This window comes from Malaclemys terrapin, chromosome 4 (genome assembly GCF_027887155.1).
Source record: "Malaclemys terrapin pileata isolate rMalTer1 chromosome 4, rMalTer1.hap1, whole genome shotgun sequence".
Taxonomy (NCBI): Eukaryota; Metazoa; Chordata; order Testudines; family Emydidae; genus Malaclemys; species Malaclemys terrapin.
The window spans coordinates 81,430,391-81,450,708 of NC_071508.1; the positions used below are offsets into that span (position 1 = coordinate 81,430,391).

The window sequence follows — 20,318 nt, forward strand, 5'->3', positions numbered from 1 at the left end:
AAACAGAAGTGTGGGGATCTTCTAGAGTGTTCTACAGGCTTCTTTTCATAGAACACCACTCCTTAAAATCCATATACATCCTTCAAGCAATATTTTCAAGTTACATGGATCATCTCCTCATTGTTATGCAGGCGAAAAAGACCGTTACCTTTTCCGTAACTGGTGTTCGAGATATGTTGTGCATGTCCATTCCATATTAAGTATATGTGCTCGCCACATGCACCAGTGCCGAAGTTTTTCCCTCAGCAATATCCATAGGGGACCGGCTCTGGCACCCTCTGGAGCAGTGCTCACATGCCATGGTACAAGGGGCATTGCCGGCTTCCCCTACCCTCAGTTCCTTCTTGCCGGAAACTCTGACTGTGGAGAAAGAAGGGTGGGTCGTGGAATGGACATGAGCAACACATCTCAAAGAACACCAATTACGGAAAAGGTAGAATAGGAGTTCATGGTCGTGTAGATTGCAACACAACTCTGCCGAACCCAGCATCGTGCCTGGCCTGCTGAGTGATGGCATAATGAGCGGTAAACATGTGAACAGAGGACCACATTGCAGCTCTACAGATGTCCTGGACAGGGATGTATACCAGGAAGGCAGCTGAAGATGCCTGCGATCTCGTCGAGTGGGCTCTGACAACCAGTGGCGTGGAACCCCCACCAGGTCATAACAGGTACTTATGCATAAAGTAATCCAATTGAAAATCCTCTGCGAGGACACTGGATGACCCTTCATCCTATCCGCTATAGCGATGAAGAGTTGAGTCGATTTTCAGAAAGGCTTTGTACGTTCTAAGTAGAAAGCCAAAGCCCTCCAGATGTCCAGGGCATGAAGATGCCTCTCCTCACTGGTCTTGTGCAGTTTGGAACAGAACACCGGGAGGAAGATGTCCTGATTGATATGGAAGGTGGAGACCACCTTAAGCAGGAAGGCCGGGTGGGGCTGTAACTGAACTTTATCTTTGTAGAAGACAGTGTTCGGAGGTTCTAAGGTCAAGGCTTAAATTTCAGAGATCCGTCTTGCAGACATCACCACCACCAGAAACGCGACCTTCCATGACAGGTGGGAAAGGGAGCAGGAACCCAGCGGCTCAAAGGGTGGGCCATGAGCCTAGAGAGGACCAAGTTAAGATCCCACTGCGGGACAGGCGTCCGTACCTGCGGGAAGAGTCTCTCGAGCCCTCTCAAGAATCTGACAGTTATGCCATGGGAAAACACCATTTGTCCTTGGATCGGTGAGTGAAAAGCGGAGATGGCCGCTAGATGCACTCTAATGGAAGAGAATGCCAGGCCCTGGTTCCTCAAATGAGAAGGTAGTCCAGGACAGCCTGTATGGAAGAACCTGAGGGAGAGATGCCACGCTCGGACGCCCAACTGAAAAACCCCATCCACTTGGCGAGGTAAGTCAGCCTGGTTGAGGGCTTCCTACTCCCCAGGAGGACCTATTGGATTCCTTCCGAACAAGTCTGTTCCTCCGGGTTCAGCCATGCAGCATCCACACTGAGAGATGGAGGGACTCGAGGTTGGGGTGTAGGAGCTGGCCATGGTCCTGTGGCAGTAGGTCCGGGAGGTTGGGCAGGGGCCAGGGAGTGGGTGCTGACAAGTTCATGAGCATGCCGAACCAATGTTGGCGAGGCCATGCCAGGGCGATCACGATAACCTGTGCTTTGTCTCTCAATCTTTGCCAGGACCCTGCCAATTAGTAGAATCTGAGGGAATGTGCACATCAGGCTCCCTGACCATGACAGGAAGGCATCGGAGAGGGAGCCCTTGCTCAGACCTTGCCAAGAGCAAAACCAGGGGAATTTCATGTTCTGTCTGGTAGCGAACAGGCCACTTGTGGAGTTCCCCACCTTTGGAAGATCATGCAGGCTGGATGGAGCGACCACTCATGATGAGAGGAGAAGTCCCTGCTGAGCTGGTCCACCAGCGTATTCCTGACACCAGGAAGGTGACAAGCTTCCAGGTGGATTTCGTGGCTGATGCAGAAGTCCCGTAGACGGAGTGCCTCTTGACAAAGTCTATGAGCTCGCTCCCCCCTTGCTGTTGATGTAGAACATAGCGGTTGTGTTGTCAGTCAGAACTGCTCGGAGCTCTTTGACATTTATGTGCAACTTCGCCTCCTCTGGAGACCACATCCCCTGTGTATGGAGGTAGCAGAGATCCACACCCCAGCCAAGGTCCGAGGCATTCAACACCAACTTGATGGAGTGAGGGGGGTTGCCGAACAGACCCCTCTCCAGGACTGTCTTGCGGATGGTCCACCATTGCAGCGAGGTAAGTATCGTCTGGGGAATGGTAACAATCTTTTCCGGGGGGGGGGGGGGGGGGTGTGTGTCCCTCTGGACTGGGAATAGACCGTCCCTAGCCATTGTTACAGGGGCCGCATCCGGAGCCTGGCATAGCAGACCACGTAAGTGCATGCTGCCACGTGACCCAGGAAGCACAGAGAGATCCTGGCTATAGTCAGAGGGAACATGGAGACTTCCGCGATGATGTTAGGCAACATCTGGACCCTTTCCAGCAGCAGGAACGCTCTGGTGCAGGTCAAATCGAGGACTGCTCTGATGAACTCTATTCTCAGCACCAACATCGACTTTGTCATTTCCCAGCAGGCCCAGAGAGCAGCACGTGGCCTGAAACACTGCAATATCCCTTTGGACTTGAAACCTTGAGCTGCCCTTAAAAAGCCAGTCATCAAGGTATGGGTAGCTCTGAATACCCCAGTGCCTGAAGTAAGCCACTACCACCGACATGCACTTGGTAAACACTTTCTGTGCTATCATCAGGCTGAACAGGAGGACTGTAAACCAGTAATGGTAGGGGCCCCCCCACTGTAAACTGGAGGAAGTGTCTGTGTCCTTGAAAGATTGCTATGTGGAAGTATGAGTCCAAGTCAAGGGCGGCATACCAGTCTCCCGGATCCAGGAGGGGATAATAGAAGCCAGGAAAACCATGCGGAACTTTAATTTCTTTAAGTACTTGTTCAGGTCTCGCAGGTCCAGGATGGGCTGTAGACCGCACGTGGCCTTTGGGATTAAAAGTATCAGGAACAGAACCCCTTGTTCATGTACTCACGAGGAACTTCTTCCACAGCACATAGCGGTAGTAATCCCTTTACCTCCTGCGTGAGGAGACGCTCATGAGAGGGGTCCCTGAAGAGGGACGGGAAAAGTGGGAGGAAAGGGGGGGGGTAGAAAGGAACTGTAGGATATAACCCAGTTTTCCTGTACTGAGGACCCACTGGTCAGAGGTTATAGCCATCCAGGCATGCAGGAAGAGGGAAAGGCAGTTGGAGAACACAGGGAAGGATGGATCCAGTAAATAATCTGGTAGGTAGCCCTCAGGCACACCCTCAAAACGACCGTTTGGCCCCCTGCTTTAAAGGTCGAGCCTGACTGGGCAGAGGGTAGAGGCGGGTGGCTCAGGCGGCGCTTGTAACCCTTGGCTCATTTATGGGGGCTGGTCCTGCCAAGGCTGACTCCCCTGGCCCTGCGACTGCTGCGGTTTGAACTGCTTATGTGCCGGGGCTGGGGCGTAGAAACCCAACGTTTTTAGGGTGGTGCGGGAGTGCTTGAGGCCATGCAATTTGCTGTCTATCTGCTCCACTAGTAGGGCCTGGCCACTGAAGGGCAAGTTCCGCATTGACTGCTGGGCCCCGGTGGCATCCAGAGAGGAGCAGCCAAGAGGCTCACCACATGGAGATAGCGGAAACCATGGCGTGGGCAGCAGCATCTGTAGCGTCTGATGCCGCCTGGAGGGCCTCTCTGGCCGCGGTCATGCCCTCACTGAGGATCGCTCAGAATTCCTTCTTGGAAGCCTTGGGGAGCAACCCTTCAAACTTGGCCATGGCTTGCCACATATTGAAATCATATCAGCCAAGGAGGGCTTGGAAATTGGCCACTCTCAACTGAAGGCTGGAAGATGAATAAACCTTTCTTCCGAAAAGATCCAGCCTCCTTGAGACTTTATTTTTGGGGGTGGCCCCAGGTTGTCCCTGCCTCTCCTTGTGGTTAACCGGCTCGACCACAAGGGAATTGGGGGCTGGTTGGGAGTACAAGTACTCATGCCCTTTGTCACAAAGTACTTGCATTCGGCTCTTTTAGAGATAGGGGTCAGGGAAGAGGGGGTCTGCCACAGGGCATTAGTGATCTTAGAAACCCCTTTATGAAGGGGCAGAGCCACCCTGGCAGGAGCCGATAACATCACAGTCCAAGGGCTCTTCCAAATCCTCCGCCTGAAGCCCCAGGTTAGAAGCAATCCTCTTCAGAAGTTCCCGATGCGCCTTGGCATCATCCTGAGGAACTGGATGAGGGGGGTCCCGTGATGTTCTCGTTGTCACCAGACAATGCTGATGTCAGTGCCACGGGAACCCCCATGTCCATTGGTGGCCCAGCAACTTGCTCCCCTGGGTCCTCCTGGACCTGCGGGGTCTTACCCCCTGAAGTCTCCAGCACCAGAGGGGGATGGGATACTGAGGCCGCTGGCCTCTCCGAGGCTCCCGACACAGAGTAAGCAGCCTGGAAAGGCTGGGTGAGCCCCCAAGGGTTCCACAGATACCATGGCGCCGGACACTGCACTTGGGGCAATGGGACAGGTTTTGGTTCTGATAATGTAGTTGGCACCATCGATACCGGGGCTTGTCCCGCAATCAGAGAACCTCGTTCCCAGTTGGAGCTACCAATGAATTAGTCGGTCCCGGGCAACCAGGATTGAGCTGAGTGGTGGCTCTTGTCTGACTGGTGCCAGTTGCTGCATCCCGAAGCCGACCTGTCCAAGCGAGACTGTCTTGGTACAGCTCTCGGGGACTGACAACGTTCAGAGGATCTGCATTGACTACCCAGAGATCCCTGCGCCTCACACTACTCGACCGGTACTGGGATGTCTAATGAGACCAGGAGCTACTACAAGCCAGTTGCCGGGAGGATCATCCTGAGTAGGGCGACCTTCCTTTTGAAGACAGATGATGATGGCCCGGCGATCTCCGGTACCCGATCAGTCCTGGGATTGGCTCTGGGCCCTTGAAGATGGTCAGAGCTGGTCCTGGAGCACTTGCCAGGTGCTGTGTGCCTTAGAGGGTCTGTGCCAATCTACCAGCGAGGTACGCCTTGAGTCTCTCAATCGGTGCCCCTAGTGCGGGGACCGAAGAGGGCTCTGCTGAGCCTGCCTCTCCCATCCTGAGGCAGGACAGCTGTGGGTAGGTGAACATTGGAGGGACGTCCCTCTTGATGGGGAATGCTGAGGTGGGGATACATGCATAGATCCCACAGGTTTTCCCCAAGACTGGGGTACCGCAGGAGCTGGTGAAGGGCAGCGCCGGGAGCATCAGGATCTCTTGAGCTGCTTGAAGGGCTTTGGGCGTCGATGTCACCTGAAGCTGGCCAGGGCCACACTACTACCCGGAGTCACAGTCAAGACATAGGATGGGCTGCACCACTCAACTTGAGCTGGGGGGGGTGTTGAGCTGCCCGACACGGGTCTTGGCTCACCCCCACCCTCTCCTTTCTAGGAGGTAGGAGAGCTTCTCCTCAGTCTTTTTTGGCTTCTTGACCGGAGCCGTGGAGGGAGACCGGTGCTGGCTCGTGGACAGCGCCAGGGGAGCCCTGCGCACAGAGGCCACAATGCTCGGTGCAGAGTTGGACCACTGCGCCAGTGCCGGAGTGCCAACTCCATTAGGAACACTCTTAGATATTGAGCTCCTTCTTCGTCCTAGGTTTGAAGGACTTGCAGATATGGCACTTGTCACTTACATGCCCCTCACTTAAACACCTTAGGCAGCTGGTGTGTGGATTGCTGACGGGCATATGCCGTTTGCAGCCATCGCAAGGCTTAAAGCCTGGGGCATGCCCTGACCGGGTCCCATTCGGGACTAACAAAGAGTTTAAGAACTACTACTAAGGGTAACTAAGCAAACTACTATGTATAACTATTTTACAGAATTTCAAAGTTTGCAAGAACAGAGAAGGAATCAATGCTAGCCGAAGCAACAGACGTTCCAGCACTGTCATTGGCAGCACGAAGGAACTGAGGGTGGGGAGAGCTGGCGGTGCCCCTTATAACGTGCCATGCGGGTGCCGCTGCAGAGGGCACCAGAGCCGGTCCCCCATGGATACTGCTGAGGGAAAAACTTCTGGCACCGGTGCATGTGGCGAGCATACACACCTAATATGAAATGGACATGAACAAGCACTCGAAGAACTCAATTTTCTTCTCTTGCTGACAAAGCCACAAAAACATAGCTGTTCATATTTTACCCAAGAATGGATGGACAAGAGGACTTCTAGAACTACTTTTAAAACTGAAGTGCTTCTATCACTGCTTACACCAAAAACTCTTGCGCCTTCAACCACTGTTTTATCTGATATAGGACCATTATGCTATAACTATGTTAAAATCCCCAGAACATTTTAACTGAAATCAACTGAAAAGAAATTCTATTTATATTAGGTATCAAAAATATTTTCTACAAAAGCCCAAGTTCAGGCCTAAATGAAGCTAACAATATTTCTTTAAAGGTGGTCTCTAATATGAATTCCTTTAGATTGTTCCCCTATTACAAAGGCATGAAGAAAAACAAGTTACTTGGAATGAAGTGCCCCACTAAGAATCCTAAAGCAGAAACTGACATGCTCAGTTTGTATTTATTGATTAAGCAATTAAGTAACCGGCCACCAGCAGTTGCGTTTTTATAGCCTAAGATCTGCATTTCTTTTAGCAGGTAAGAGGGTGTACAATGGAGTACGAGACTACTGTTATAGCAAGAGACTGCAACCAATTACATATAGGAAAAGATAGTGGTCTACCTGAAAGTTGGTTTCCTTCCACCCAGGTTTCTTGGCCAGCATCCTCACCAGAGCTTGGCAAGGCATTTCACTTCTCTCCATCAGTTCTACGGCCTAAAAGGTCAAAATCAAATTAACCATTAGGTCCAAAACATGCAAAATAAAATCCAAGGAAACTATTGCGAGTGAGATTTGCAATTTAGGCTTCTCTGCAAGATAATAGGACTAGTCTGGATTTCATTTTACACCAAGGGGGGGCCTATGAGCTGTTATGTCCTTTAGACAAGAGCTCTTTTTAATGCATTTGTATTTATTTCCTTCGTTTTGTTTAACATGCGCCCATACAACACTCCAAACACATGAGCAGCCATGCCCAACAAGTTTTTTTAAATGGCAATATTGTCTTGGACAAATAACAGCATCCTCTAAAAAAAAACCCAGTAACTATTGAGAGCTGCATCACCTACCCAGTACCGTTTCAACTTAAAACAGAGGTTGCACCAGACAACTCCTCATAAGGATGGAGTCTAAACATCTTGGACTTAAGAGTCTACTTCGTAGCTTTTAAAGCTGCTCTTTAATCCATTCCAAGAGGGGAAGTTGCATCCTAGTGAAAACGTGAATGCTTAATGATTGCTTAGAGGCTAGATGCTGCTCCAGACCCCATCGGACTATGAAGTGCAGCCCTTTGTGGTAAAAGGGATATGCCACTACACTTAAGCCTGTTTTTATGCCAAATACTGAAGCTCAATAGCAGTTGCAATAGGATACGAAATATTTGCAGATGTGCAATAGCTGCCTTTTAAAGTAAGACTCAGTCCAAAAGCATCACATGGTAGCGATGCTTTAGGGAAGAAAGCCAGCTCCACATTAAATAGAGCAGTGTTTGTAACTCATAATGCTTAGTTTGTGTCCTTCCAGGGGAGACAATGGAGATCCCTCATATTCCCAGCTGTAAAGGCTGATGTAATAGGATGCAATCAGCGGGCATTTGAAACTAGAAGTTTGCCAGCCAGCATTTTGTATTTTAATTGCTGCCTAGTGTGGAGCCACAGCAAGGATTTTGGTAGATTCTGCAAATGTCTGCCACTAGTCAGAGTAACAGGTTGAGACTAAATGGCAGCAGAAAGTCATTAATTCCAGTTTTTCATGCTTCCTTCTAAAAAAAAAAAGTCATCCTCTTACTATCCATTGCACAATACTTACCTTCTGAAACTCCTCCATGCAGGCAAGTCTCTCCTTCCAATTACCACTATCCAACTGCTGTATGCAAGAGGCTGGGAGGACAGCTGAAGCTCTCTCTTCACACACTTCTATCTGCAGACAGAATACAACAAGGTTAACACCTTACTGCATGCTCTCTTGTATACCAGTCAGTAATCTGACTATTAAAGTGCAGGAGGGCATAGAGATAACCATGCCTCAAGGCACTTGCAATGTAGGAGACCAATTAGTAGATCCACACGGGAGATCGAGAGGAGGAACAATATTTTCATTAGTTGAGATGACTGATGTGGATTACAGCTTATAGGCCTTGTGAAAGTGGTATTCAGGAGGCATTTAAATTATGAAAAAGGATACCAGTGCATTGTGATAGAGGAGATCAATCTAAGCATAGCAACCAGAAAAAGTTAATCAGACATACTAGGAGAAGAGCAAAGCGTCTTGTGCTGTCTTCTCTTAGTTTTAGAGTTAAGCAAATTTTAGTGCAGCTTTGCAAATATTATGAATATTTAGTCAGGGAGGCACAAAGTCAATCAGCAGGAGGACTGATAAAAGGGGGTGGGAGTGAGAAGAGAGAGTAGAGAAGACATTTCACATGTCCATTCTAGGAGAGGGGATGAGTAGCACTTCACAAGTTTATTTTAGTGCATTATCCACAAGGAGGGAGCTTATATCATTCTTTCACTCCCACTAGGTTCTTCATCTGCATCTCCCTCAAGGGCTGCATATTTGACAGCCTGTCAGGCGTTCAATTTTTACACCAGTAGCATCAAATGACTAAGAAAATTCTCATTTTTAGGACTCTCCACACAAATCTAGAGCATGAAGGCTACACCAAGTAGTTCAAACACAATAACTTTCTTTTTATTGCTTCTCAGCACGCAGACAGCTTCCTTGTGGGTTTCTAACTTTTTCTGGTACTTCATCAGAACATAACTACTGCTACAAACTATACATCTCAGTCTGAAGCACTTCAGAAAGAGTTTGAGAGTTTTGCAATTTAATCTGAATAGCCCAGGACCAGATTAGGTTTTCTAATAGGTAGGCCTGAGCAAATCACTGAACTATCTAGGGTATTTCAGTCTAGGTTTCAGAGTCAAGCTCCAGGATACTCTTAGGTTTCCAAGGCTTTTAACTCCAGACAATAGAATTTAGTTAAACACCTGGTAATTCCACAGAAATTACATCTCAGCCTCCCCACTCCTCCCAACAGCTCAGTTCAGCTAAGAGGCAAAAGGACTCACACTTAGGCCACAGTCAAGTTCATAAAAGTCCCCACTAATATTTGAATAATGGATTGTGTGTTTATTAGAGGCTTCACAATTCAAGATTAACAGTTATGTACAGTTCTTCACACACAGTCCCAGTTTAAACCCATTGTTTTCCCTTGCTTCAGGTGTTTCAATCCCAACTTCAGGACCATTAAGTCTACAAAATCAAGAGAATAGCCCAACTAGCACTGCTTACATGATACTGCATTGCACTTTGAATTTCAGAATATAGTACAGTACCTACCGAGAGTTCAGGTTCAAATATCTCTTTGGTCTCAGATCCTTTCTTGCCTTTAGTTCCAGCACCTCCTGCACCAGCAGCTGCAGCTGTCTTGCCTTTCTTGGGAGGGCCCCCGGACTAAGGAGGAAACAAGAGTTAGCAAGAATCAAGCTCTTAATTCACCAGAGTTCAAAATCAATACTTAAAATCAAAGGGTCTTGCTTTCCAACATTCCATGTTCTACTTCCAAGGATACATTAAGGCCGGGGTACTCTATTTTTTGTCAAGGCCCAATTTCTTGGTCAAGGTATAATCAAGCCCCAGACTCTGGAGAAACATTTTTCACACTGTAAGAACCATGATAGTACTAAGTAAACAAAAAGATTTTGTGGTCCGTTCAAAAGTGTCTGCCCGTCTGGATTTGGCCCAAAAAGTCTGCATACTGACTACCCCTGCATTAAAGGAGACTTACGTCTTCAGTAACAATGTAATTGGACAAACAGTAGCAGTGTGCAACAGGCAGGGTGATAACAATGAACAGGCTAGCTCAAATGTCATTTCCAGGACAGTAAACTTCAGGAGTTGGGTCAAATAATAGTGAGAAGTTAAAGGCAGTGGAAATAGAAGGATTAATGTTTGAAAAGGGTGCGAGAACAACAAGTTAATCAAATCAATTTCCTTTGAGGTTGCAGTTAGCCATAAAGTGTGGCTGGCAGTCTGGAAAAATAAAATTAGTTTTTCACTACAGTACTAAACAGGTGTTTTGAGACCCCCTGATCAATTTAAATATTCATTTCTGCATTCCTCAACAACTGTTTGACCAAGCAAAGGTAACTGAAGGGTGCTAAGATAACCATGTATTGCTTAAAGCTTTTTAAAATGTAATGATCAGTTGTTTTTTTTATCCAGACTGGTGGTTTACACAACAACATTTGATAATCAGGAAGATATAACACTCCAGAGCATGTTTATTGCAAGAGCAACATATTGTCATTGAGTGTGTTCTCTCTTCAGCGATGTGTTAGTATTACACTTGCACGCCCAGTTGCATTATTGCTTATAGAACCCTTTGAAAGTATTCATTGGGCTATCTGCAGTATCACATCATCAGGACTTGGCATCAAAACACAAGCACGAAATCATTTAGTGGACAGATGAAAAATGGTGGAATTCTCAATTCCACAGCAGATTGCTTTCTGAAAGAGTACAGGATGCATTCTTTTAAAGCCTGTTACTGCATACCACCTACTCCTGAACAAGAGATAGAACAGGAACAGAAGAAAAAAAGATTTGTTCTGATTAACTTGTAGACTAGATTTGCAGAGGGCTGCAACTGGAGGAAATTTAATAGGCCAACTTTGGGTTTTCAAGCAGTAACTATCTCAGGCCATCATGTGCGAGGCAGACTGTCTATATTCCACTTACCTTGGCAGCAGGAGCCTTTTTCAAAGGTCCTGATTTGGCTGAAGTGTCTTTTGTATCCTTGTCCCCAGCAGCCCCTGAAAGAACTGGGGTCTTTCCAGCAGCAGGTCTGCATTCCTTTTTATCAGCTGCTCCACCTGTGTTCTTACCATAAGCCAGCTCCACCTTTTCAGCACACTCTTTAATCTAAGGAGCAACGTTAAGAGACCAAAGCCATTTAAGTAGAGCTGCAGCATCTAACCAGTCAAAGCCACCAATCCAGAGCCAGCTCTGAGCCACTACAGCTCCAGGAGCTACATGAAAATCATACAACTTGTTTTACTGCCAAAAAGCTAATGCTATTTAAGCAGCACTTAGCAACGTTAACAGGAGAATGGCATCAATTTGAACTTCTAGTCCACACAGTACAGTCTCTTAATGTGTGCATACAACTCCCATTAATGCAAGTGGAAGATGTGTATATAGAAAGGAAGACCTTATAAAGGAGGTTAAAAGCAAAGTCAGTCTTTAGAGCAGGTATTACTGAATGACTAACTATATAGTTTAAAGCTTATTTAACAAGCCTGTCAGCATCTATACATGGGTGAATACCTCACCCTGAAGGGACAAGTCCATACATAGTGTTATGCAGGATTTGAAGCTTAACTAGGGTCACAAACCAGATGGCAGAGTCCCAAATGCCACCTGCCAGAAAGGAGATAAGACAGATTTCTGTTACAGACTCCACAACTTCCAAACCAATAATAGAGGCCTCGTATCTAGATCAGGATTTAAGGTGCGATGTTAGCTAATGTACACTAACAAGTTTTTCAAGTCAGTGCCTTTAACGATTCTAAACTGACCAAGTTACAGCTGGCAGAAGGGGGGAGTGAACATCACACTTTTAAATACTAGTCCACATTAAACCTGAGATAATACACCTTAGAGATGGATTATTCCCTACATGGGTTTTAAGAAGTTTGTTACCCACCAACACACTAGGACACTGCACAGGTATGAAAGCACTTCACTAGCCACTACATATACAGCATTCTGTTCAAATCCATAAGCTCACCCGATCAAGTTTGAGTTTGTCCACATCTGCTAGGAAAGGGTTCACAGCTTTCTCTCCAGCCACCTTCAGAGCTGTGCCTAGAGCTTCAAATGCAGCATCTCTAACTTCAGGGGCAGAGTCATTGATATGCTGTTGAGAGGATTCATTTGTAAAGAACAAGGTGAGTACTAAGTACTATTATAAATTATAATAGCAATGCCCTATTTTTACTGGAAATACTTGTGGTGAAGAGTGGATTGTATGAAGGGAGGAGGTATTAGTCTAGTCCACTGACGACTGGTTATCTTAAAGCTATTGCTCCCCTCCGATTTCATTTTATGACAGAGTGGTAGAAGTTTAGTTCAGTGAAAAAAGCTTATACAATGTCACAAGCAGGCCTAGTCACTGGGAGTCTCTCCTAAGTCAGTGATTTCCACTCTTTGTCCTAAAACTCCATCTGTACCCTAGGGAAGAGTCTTTTCCATTCAGGAAACTAAACAGGACCAAAGAACATTATTCCACAGGAATAAAGGTAACTAGCCTCCATTGCTGCAGGCTAGTTGTCACCCAACCCTCCCAGTTATTCTACTTGGTGCACCAGAATACGCAAAGCTTCACTACATGGTACATCCTATCAGAAAGGCTTCTCACCTCACCCAATCCAATGCTTCCATCACAACACACTGCTTCCTACAGAAATATCAATCCATCCGGTTTTACCTTAAGAAGAGCAGCACAGAAGGGTTTTAGCAGGCTCTTTGGCAGGCTAGAAGGTGTACAGTGACGAAAACTTCTTGCAATGAATAGGGAAGTCTGTTGCTTGATTGTTGGGTTTTTGTTATCCATCACAGCCAAAATATCCTCACTTATGTTCTGCAATGTAGTCTAAAAGGTTTAACATGTGAGGTGGTTAGCTTCAGAAGAGGGATAGGAGAAGAGTCTTCTCAAACAACCAGCATGATCAATTCTCAGTAGCACAGTACTGACAGAGTTTATAACACTTGTCCTTACCGTAAGGAAGATTGCATCTATGGCTTCCTGCAGGGCCTGCACGACCTGAGGCTTCTTCTCTTTAAACTTCTCCAGGATAGTTGGGACAACCTGTTTTTAAAAAAGGACACAATACTTCAATTGCCTAATTGCAGAAAAAACAAAAACCCTCCCCATGTGACACTTCGCACCCTCATGATTCATGAGTGTATGCACATAATTAAGGATTCCTCAACTCGCCTCCCTTGCCCCTGCCACAGGGACATAGCAATGGTAAGGAACCAGCTCCTGCTGGCCCTATATTCCACCATTATCACCACCAGAAACAGCAGGGCACTGGACTTCAGAGATTTTTCTAAAATTGTCATAAATGAGTGGTTTTCTAAATGTCAGAGAGGCTGAGACACTTCTAACACCTCCCTCCAGCAAAAGAGCCACCACCAGGAAGAAGGCTGCCTAAGGGCTCTGCCCTCTGAGGAAGGAGCCCTGAGCCCCAGTCCTGCTCTTCCAGCTTTTTCTGCCACCTGTTGGCCAGAAAGCCACTTTACAGTTGTAATTCAGCCTATAAATAAGTACTCATCACCCCTCTTCTCTCCACTCCATCTCTTCCCCCAAGCAGGTAAGAGCATTAGGGACATCATGATACCAGAAAGTTTATGTCAAGGAAATGGATGCCTGATACCATTAATGCCTCCCATTTTTGCTGGCTCATCACTACATATTGTCATTATTTCCATTGTTATGCCACCATGATTACAGCATACCTACAACTACCAGGTTACAGTTGCTAAAAGGTATCCAACAGATCTGTTTTCCCTATGGCATTTTTCTACCCATAAAACTTGTTCCTCCACTCTGATCATTCTATGGCCCATTCCACCTATCAGTCCAAAAGGAGAGGAACTATACAAATAATCAGCACAGCAGATGTAAGAAACTAGCTTCCAGACATTTAATACCTATACACTGCATGGGACTATTGCCTCAGCATGAGCTGGAAACAGCCAGCACGAAGCAAAACAAAAAATTAGGAGATTTCAATGTGCCTATTGAAAGACTGCAGATGCAAAAGCTCAGAAACTCATTTCTTCACTCACCTTCCTAGGGATCTCACAGGTCATCTCCAGACCAACCCACAGACCCTGAACCTCATTTGCAGCCTCAAGATCACCACAAACCAGCCACTGTCTTGAACAGACCACCACATCATTAAGATAACTGTCAGGGATCTTTCAGCTTCCAGATAACAAGACTTATGATCCCAATTTGACCACAAAGACTCACTGATTCCAACAAATTCCAAGGTATATGAAAGGATAGCTGCACTCAAGACAAGGAATTGAAGATCTGCTAAAACCCTGTATATTAGCTTGGAACATCAACACATTGGTATCCTTAAGGCCCCTTCCTCCTATCACCCATACTGACCCACTTGGTTTTCTGAAACTCAGCATCAAATGACTAGAAGAGATAGAAACTCAAGCACCAGCACCGAACACTGATTGATATAAACAGGATAAAACAGCCAATTCCTCCAAGCCTCTTTTGGCCTGTAATACAGCCGCCTGATAATGCTCCTATCAGCCTCCACTAAAGCTACTAAATACCACCCAAAGGAGCTATACAAGGCAAACTACATATCACGCATGAATGCACACATACCTAAAACCTACCAAAACAAGACACTTAATTTTGCACACTTCTCCCCTCAGGGAGAGAATGACCAACATGTGACAGAAGTCTGTCACATCACTTTTAAACACACTACTGGAAAATGCTCATACTCCAATGATGAGTGCTGTGTAACAACTGACATAGAACAGAAATAAAGAGAGGGAGTTCCATAGTCCCACTGGACTCTTGGTACCTCAGGAAAAAGATTAAATGTAGTATGGACACCCAATTAATAGATGAGAAAGTTCCATAATTTAGGGGTGAAATAACGGGAGTTGGTCAGACAGCAAGAAATTCACTTGTGAAATCTCCTTTTCACCGACCTTCCTGGAGCCTGCTGAGTTCAATGTACGGTAGTATTCGCAATGAGACTGTTACAAAGAAAGTCAGAGTTGGTTAACTGAAAAGCCAATTTGCGCTAGGCTATAAATTAGTTTCTATCATATTGCTAACCCCTGGGTTCAAACACACCCAGCTAGGATCAGGAATACATTTCTATGTGGAGTGACTTAATTACAATCAATCTGATTAAACGAAGCTTCAAGAGAATGTCAATGCATTTGACTCTGGAAGTGTTCATACTGTGTAAATTCTTTTGGAGGATTAACGGATGCTATGCTAAAATATTGGCCAATAACTCACAGGAAAGGTCCAATTTCTTAGGGAAAAAAACTAGGCAAACCAAGTTCCCTAGCAAATGGCGGTGTACTAAGTTTGTGCAAGTCAGAGATGCCCATTACAGTACTGAACAGAGCATGTACTCAGAGCAACTCCACCACCTCACATATCCCACAACTACAGAATCTATTCCTTGTATCAGAATTTAGCTGTAGAATCTCACCTCTTAAATTATGTTACTATCTCTGCAGCTATAAGGGCTAACCTTTAAAACACAAACCAAGTGTAAACAGAGGCAATAATGCTTGCTTGTGTCTGCCTAAAACAAGTTCAGACTGACAATGTCCCATTCATCTCAATCAAGGCCCTCTGGACTCAAGTGATTCTGCAGCAGAGAAGATTTGACATTTTTCCCCAATGTCAACACTCATTTTTACAACTGAATGTGTCATTCTGCTGCAGCCAGGTACCTGAGTTCTCTCTACTCTACTAGGCCCTACTTGCAGCTCCCATTTGTTCTCCACAAGAGAGTTAATTGAATTATAGTGCATACTCCCTGCACTACACCATGGAGCCCGGTAAAAGACAGTTACCTTTTCGTAACTGGTGTTCGAGATGTGTTGCTCAGGTCTGTTCCACAATAGGTGTGCATGCTTGTCACATGCACCAGTGCCTGAAGTTTTTCCCCTTAGCAGTACCCATAGGGGGGCAGTGCCTGCCTGGTGTGGTATAAGGGGAGCTGAGCACTCCCCCCACCCTCAGTTCCTTCTTGCCAGACAACTCCGGCAGAGGGGAGGGAGGGCGGGATGTGGAATAGATATGAGCAACACATCTAAAACCAGTTATGAAAAGGTAACACTTTTCTTCGAGTGATTGCTCATGTGTATTCCACAATCGGTGATTCCAAGCTATATCTGCTGGAGGTGGGTAGGAGTTCACAAGTTCTCAGGACGGAGTACCGCTCTGTCGAACCTGGTTTGGGAGACTATCACATAGTGAGAGGTGAACGTGTGAACCAAAGACCACGTGGCAGCCCTACAAAGGTCCTGTATAGGGACGTGGGCCACGAAGACAGCCGATGAGGCCTGTGCCCGAGTTGAGTGTGCCCTCACAGTGGATGGAGGGGGACACCCACCAGCTCATAACAGGACCGGATGCATGAAGTGATCCAATTAGAAAGCCGCTGGTCCCTTGCACGCTTGGCCGAGGTGACGAACAGTTGCAAGGACTTTCTGAACAGCTTGGTCCGCTCAAGGTAGAAAGCCAGGGCCCGCCGTACATCAAGCGTGTGGAGACAGTGCTCCTCACTGGTCGCATGAGGCTTGAGACAGAGAACTGGTAGAAAAATGTCCTGAGCCACGTGGTAGGGTGAAGACCACCTTTGGGAGGAACGCAGGGTGTGGGCAGAGCTGGACCTTGTCCCTACGAAAGACCACGTACAGTGGCTCGGAGGTCAGGGCCCTGAGCTCCAAGACCCGCCTGGCCGACGTGATAGCAACCAGGAAGGTGAGGTGAGACCAGGAGCACATGGCCAACGGTTCAAACGGGGGCCCCATAAGATGAGCAAGCACCAGGTTCAAGTCCCACAGTGGTACCAGGGTCTTAGAATATAGGTAGAGATGGTCCAAACCCTTAAGGAACCAGCCAGTCATAGCATGAGAAAACACCATGTGTCCTTGCACCAGGGGATGGAAGGCTGAAATGGCTGCCAGGTGCACCCTGACTGACGAGGGCGCCAGGCCCTGGGCCCTCAGGTGGAGGAGGTAATCAAGGATAAGTTGGAGCGGGGTGGCCATCAGGGAAACATCCTGGTCCACCGCCCACCTAGAAAAAACGAGACCACTTTGCCAAATCGGAGCGGCGAGTGGAGGGCCGTTTATTTTCGAGGACAACTCGCTGAACTTGTTCCGAGCATGTCCTTTCCTCACCACCTGGCCACTGAGCAGCCACACTGAGGTGAAGAGCTGCTAGGTTGAGATGGAGGTGGTGGCCCTGGTCCTGAGAGACCAGGTCCGGGCGGAGTGGCAACGGCCACGGTGGAGCCACTGCCAGGCCCGAGAAGGTCCCATACCAATGTTGCCTGGGACATGCTGAGGCTACGAGAAGGACCCGGGCCTTGTCTGTTTATCTTTTCCAGGACCCTGCTGATTAGAGGGAATTGGGGAAAGGCATAATGAAGCTGGCCCGACCAGGACAGGAGAAAGGCATCGGAGATAGCGCCCCTCCCCAGGCCCTCCCGAGAGCAGAACCGGGGGCATCTGTTGAGGACACATCGGTCCGAGGTGAGCCACGACCATTCCAGGAGGAAAGCACACAATCTATTGGAGAAAGGCAGCTTTATTGGGGGTGGATCGCTGCTGAGAATGGTGGGGTATCCCCAAATGTCCCGTCAAAAACACCTTTTACCTGCCTGCTTGCCCTTAGAAGACCCCAAGCTAGGGGGCAGGCCGACACTGCCTCTGTGGGCGTTTCCTATAGTTCCGCTGCTTCCTATGGGCGGTCTCATACTTTGGGAGGATGGCCTGGGCAGGAGCCTGCTGTGGCTTAAACTTGGGTTTTGCCGGAGTAGGGACATAGAGGCCCAAGGTCTGGAGGGTTGTGCGGGAGTCTTTCATGCCGTGCAGCCTTGTGTCTGTTTCCTCTGCAAACAGAGCCTTCCCGTCAAAAAGGGAGATCCTGCATTGAAGACTGCGCTTCGTTGGACAGCCCAGAGAGCAGGAGCCATAATGCCCGTCTGATGGATACTGCCGAGGCCATGCACCGTGTGGCTGTGTCCGCTGCATCTGAGGCGGCCTGAAGGGATGTCCTAGCTGCCGCTGCCCCTTCCTCCACCAGCACCGTAAACTCCTTCTTATCGCGCTCACGGAGGGAGTCCTCAAACTTGGGGAGGGATCCCCAGAGATTAAAATCATATTGGCCCAGGAGAGCCTGATGGTTTGCTACTCTTAGCTGGAAGCTTGAAGACAAATAAACTTTTCTCCCGAAAGCATCCAGCCTCAGAATCTTTGTTCTTAGGGGTCGGGGCTGGCTGACCCTGCTGTTCCCTATGGTTGACCGAATCGGCCACCAAGGAGTTGGGTGCCAGGTGGGTATACAAGTATTCATGTCCCCTAGTGGGTACAAAGTACTTGCATTCCACCTTCTTAGAGATGGGAGCCAACGAGGCTGGTGTTTGCCACAGGGCATTTGAAATTCTTGCCACCCCTTCGTGGAGCAGCAAGGCCACCCTGCCCGGTGCCGAGGGGGACAGCACATTAAACGGGGAGCTTGAGGGCTCCTCCATCTCCTCTGCCTGGAGGTGGAGGCTTGCTGCCACCCTTTTTAAGAGGTCTTGGTGGGCCCTGTAGTCCTCTTGCAGGACACAGAGGGGGGCGGGGCTGCGATCACCTCCTCCAGGCGAAGCGAGAAGGCTGGCGCAGTGCTTTGGGTGTTGGCCAGCACCGGAGGATCTACCACTTGGTTGGACTCTGGGCACAGTACCAAAGACACGGGTCCCACCGACTCCTTCCTGGACAGTATAGCGAGGGAGGCTGACGGTGCTCCAGCCACCAAGTGCGCCCCCACTGGGGGCTGCAACAGAGGCCATGGTGCCCACTGGCCTGGCCTGTTGACGGGTGGCTATGAGCGGAGGCCGGGCTGGCGTATGAGCCACTGCTGCCTCTGAACCGGGAGTAGCAGCGGTGCCGGGATCTACGTCGGCCACGGGAACCACGATCTCGACGCAGAGGAACGGCAACGACTTTAGTAGCTGCTCCACGAACAGCCTCGACGGGTAGACCACGACTGAGATGCCAGCGATTGATGCCCAGGGCTGCGGTGCCTTGGCGGAGACTTGGAGTAGGAGTCCGAGCAGGAACGGCATCGATGGTCGTGCCACAACCGACTGTGGTACCGCCTTCAAGACGAGGACCATTGGCTACTTCTGCCACAATCCCGTCGATGTTCGCTCCGCGAAGACTAGTGGTGCCGGGAGTTCCAGTCAGACGGCACCCATCCGGAAAGTCTGGCTGGTGTCGAGGGCGATCCACATGGACTGAGCCCTGAACAGTCGCTGGGCGGTGAGCGGCATCAGGAACGTTCCCTTGACCACGACCAGTACCGGCCCGGTGGTGAGTGTGGCGATCCCTGCGGCGGCTTGCCCCTGGAGTGTGGGGCCAACATCCGCGGCGCTCCGGGTTCTGGCATGGACATGATGTCCCTGGCCACCTGGAGAGCTTTGGGCGTAGATGGCATCCAGACATCCGGAGAGGCCTGCTCCGAAGGGGCTGGGCTACTCCGCTCAACGCGAGTCGGAGGCCTAGGGCCCGGTGGAGATCGAGGACTGCCCGACATGGGCCTAGCCTCTGTCCCAGACTTCCCTCAGTGCCGCTGTGAAGAGGGAGTCTTTCTGGTCCTCTTGGCATGCCCCGTAGAGGGGGAGCAGTGCCAATTGGTCAATGGTACCGCAGGGTCTCTGTGTACCAACACCGCAGTGCCGGTTCAGAGCGGCGTGCCAGGGTCAGGGCCAGGGCCGACTCCATCAGGATTGCCCGGAACCTAATGTCCCTTTCTTTTTTGGTCTGGGGCTTGAACGACTTGCAGATCTTGCACCTTTCGCTGATATGGGTCTCTCCCAAACAGCGCAGACAGTCCGCATGCGGGTCACTCCTGGGCATAGAATGCCTACAAGAGCTGCACGACTTAAATCCCAGGGTGTGGGGCATGCCCCGGCCCGGGCTCCCTAACTAACTAAAATAACCGGAAACAGCTAACTGGCTACAGGTACTAATGAATGAACGAACGAAGAGTTCTGGGGACAAGCTGCAGTAAAGCTGGAGCTGAGTAGTTCTTGCCGCCAGTGAAGGTGCGTCGGAAGGAACTGAGGGTGGGGGGGAGCGCGCAGCTCCCCTTATACTGCACCAGGCAGGTGCCACTCCAGGGGTCGCTCCCCCCCATAGGTACTGCTAAGGGGAAAAACTTCTTGTACCGGTGCATGTGGCGAGCATGCACACCTATTGTGGAATACACATGAGCAATCACTCAAAGAAGAACAGAGCGTTAGACAGCCAAAGTTGGGTCCAGATGCTGAGGCTGGCAAGCTAGACTGC

At 48.8% G+C, this 20,318-nt stretch overlaps 1 protein-coding gene across 4 annotated transcripts in view; it reads right to left on the reverse strand.

Annotated features, from left to right (window-relative positions):
- CKAP5 (cytoskeleton associated protein 5) overlaps window positions 1-20,318 on the reverse strand; it is a 93,540-nt gene that overhangs the window by 41,946 nt on the left and 31,276 nt on the right. For all 4 annotated transcript variants that reach the window (XM_054028406.1, XM_054028403.1, XM_054028404.1 and 1 more), the window contains exons 10-16: window positions 12,961-13,050; window positions 12,670-12,834; window positions 11,971-12,099; window positions 10,920-11,102; window positions 9,519-9,632; window positions 7,986-8,096; window positions 6,801-6,893 (exon numbers count right to left, since the gene is read on the reverse strand). In XM_054028406.1, the coding sequence (XP_053884381.1) occupies window positions 6,801-6,893; window positions 7,986-8,096; window positions 9,519-9,632; window positions 10,920-11,102; window positions 11,971-12,099; window positions 12,670-12,834; window positions 12,961-13,050 (885 nt within the window). The remainder of the gene's footprint in view (window positions 1-6,800; window positions 6,894-7,985; window positions 8,097-9,518; window positions 9,633-10,919; window positions 11,103-11,970; window positions 12,100-12,669; window positions 12,835-12,960; window positions 13,051-20,318) is intronic.